The sequence below is a fragment of the Penaeus monodon genome, chromosome 8 (genome assembly GCF_015228065.2).
Source record: "Penaeus monodon isolate SGIC_2016 chromosome 8, NSTDA_Pmon_1, whole genome shotgun sequence".
Classification (NCBI taxonomy): Eukaryota; Metazoa; Arthropoda; class Malacostraca; order Decapoda; family Penaeidae; genus Penaeus; species Penaeus monodon.
In genome coordinates this window covers 4989653-4992152 of record NC_051393.1, presented here as the reverse complement: position 1 = coordinate 4992152, position 2500 = coordinate 4989653, and the positions used below count along the sequence as shown (strand labels likewise).

At 49.6% G+C, this 2500-nt stretch overlaps 1 protein-coding gene across 1 annotated transcript in view; it reads right to left on the bottom strand.

The window, feature by feature from the left end:
* Positions 1-2500, bottom strand: part of LOC119576079 — a 49490-nt gene that overhangs the window by 7748 nt on the left and 39242 nt on the right. The window contains exons 4-5 of the mRNA XM_037923612.1: positions 2437-2500; positions 1084-1306 (exon numbers count right to left, since the gene is read on the bottom strand). The exon at positions 2437-2500 is cut by the window's right edge and continues 73 nt beyond it. Of these exons, the coding sequence (XP_037779540.1) occupies positions 1084-1306; positions 2437-2500 (287 nt within the window). The remainder of the gene's footprint in view (positions 1-1083; positions 1307-2436) is intronic.

Genomic DNA, 2500 nt, shown 5'->3' with positions numbered 1-2500 from the left:
GGTATGAACACAAGTAACAATGTCTATAAGTGAGCACATAATAAACACAAGGGCGAGGAGTTACAGAAAAGGAAAGTCGTAGGTACGAACACAAGTACAATTGTCTATAAGTGTTCTTAAAACAACGATGCAGATATTAGCGCTTCCGGTTCCCTGTCTTTACATAGGGATACAGGTGTTTACTGGGTCATGAGGAAGAGGTACGTCTCGACATGAAGCTCACATCTTGGTAGAGAGAAGGAGAGACAGGAGGGAGAGAGAGAGAGAGAGAGAGAAAGAGAAAGAGAGAAAGAGAGAGAGAGAAAGAGAGAGAGAGAGAGAGAGAGAGAGAAAGAGAGAGAAGAGAGAGAGAGAAAGAAAGAGAGAGAGAGAGAGAGAGAGAGAGAGAGAGAGAGAGAGAGAGAGAGAGAGAGAGAATAAGATGAAAAAGAAAGTAAAACAGGAAAAATAGAGTGGAGAAGAGATGGCAAACATACTTTTCTTATGTAACAGCTTGATTCGCTATGAGATCTCTTCAAGCATGAAGTAGAAATTTGAGTTCGTCTGCAAGTAAGCATTTCTAGAGACTTCTTTACTTTAATATCACTTCTTTATCCTCTCTCCTTTCTCTCTCTCTCTCTCTCTCTCTCTCTCTCTCTCTCGTCTCTCTCTCTCCTCATCCTCTCTTCTCTCTCTCTCTTTCCTCTCTTTCTCTCTCTCTCTCTCGTCCCTCTCATTCTCTCATCTTCTCTCTCTCTCTCTCTCTTCTCTCTCTCTCTTCTCTTTTCCTCTCTTTCTCTCTCTCTCTCTCTCTCTCTCTCTCTCTCTCTCTGTCTCTCTCTGAATAGTAGACATTGAATCAAACTTATGAATAAAGGAAAACAAAGCAAACACGCGAAATTGCTCAAGCAAATGAATCAACAAACAAACAAGCAAAAAAAAAGAACATACCCCCTCCCCCACCTACCCCCTCCCCCCAAAAAAAAGAGAGATGATAATAAAAAATACCTCCCTCCCTCTCCCCCACCTACCCTCCCCTCCATTAAAAAAAGTAATGATAACACAAAAATAAAATTTGTAATCGAAAAGGCAATCCATCCCCACCTGCTGAAGCGTACTGGTGATTAAAGGCGGCGCTCGATGCCGGATCGAGATAGATCTTTTTGGAAGCCTTCGTGTGGAAGCCACCGACGGAAGCCACGCAGGACACCTTGGCTTCGTAGTCCTGGAAATACTCGGGGGCCCTCCAGCGAAGCCCCGCCACAGAGATGACGCGCCCGAGGTGGTCCGTTCGGTCGTCGAAACGCTGCACGTCTTGCGGTCTCACCTGTTGGGGAGGAGGGAGGGGAGGGGGGGGGTTAGGTTGGGTGGTGGGGTGGTGGGGGAGGTATGGGGGTTAGGGAGGGAGGGAGGGGAGGAATGAGGGTTGGGGAGGAATGGGCGTTGGGGGTTGGGAGGAATGTGACGAGGGAGGGGGGAGGGGAGGAATGGGAGTTGGGGAGGAAGGGGTGATGGGAAGATGGGGAGGAGGAGGAATGGGGAGGGGAGGAAGGGGGTGGGTGAGGAGGAGGGAGGGAGGGAAGGGGTGGGGGGATTGGGTGAGGGAGGAGGAAGGTGGGAGAGGGGGAGGGTAGGAAGGGTGGATGAAGAGGGAGGGGAGAAATGGGGGTGGGGGGAATGAGGGAGGGCCGGTGGGGGATGAAGAGGGAGGGAGGGAGGGAGGTTGAATAGGAGAAGAGGATGAGAGGGAGGGTAGGAGGGAAAGGAGAAAGATGGAAGAGATAAATGGTGAGAAGTAGAAAGGGTGGCAAAGAGAGAGGAGGGGAGATGGAGGAATGAGAGAGGCAGCGGAAAGAAGGGAGGGAGGGAGGGTAGGTTAGAAGGAGGATTGGAGTGAAGAAGGAAGAACGAAGGGAAAGGAGAGAGAGGATGGAGGGAAGGAAGATGAGACGGAAGGAGGGTGGGTGAGAGGGAAGAAGGAGGGAGAGAGAACGGAGAATGAGGGAGTGAGAGAGAAAGAGGGACAAGGGAGCGAGATTGGGTATGAGGGAGAGGGAAATGGTAGGAAGGAGGAGGGGAGAGGGATGAAGAGATGAGAAGGAGGGAGGGAGGATGAGGGGATGGAGGGAGAGTAAAAATGAGCGTGAGTAGGTGGGGAGAAAGAAAGAAAACAGGAGAGGTGGGAGGGAAGTTAGAAAAGAAAGGAGAGAGAATTAGAAAGTCGGGATAAGAGAGAGAAGAGAAGAAGAGGGAAAAAATTATTAGTGTTGCTTTATCATACTTCCTATTTCATCTTTTTTTCTCCATTATCTTCAACCCAAAAAAATTGGACATCCACCTACCTAAGGAACGACATTCAACCCTCAACCGACCATCCACACATATTTTCCACACCAACCAGTTTTATCAACAATCTGTCTTCCACCTCCACCACTTTCTTCCACCTCCACCACTTACCTGCCGGCCATTGACCTCCCAAGTGAGCACTGCCCTCGGCTTCGATCCCCGGGAGGTGCAGTTC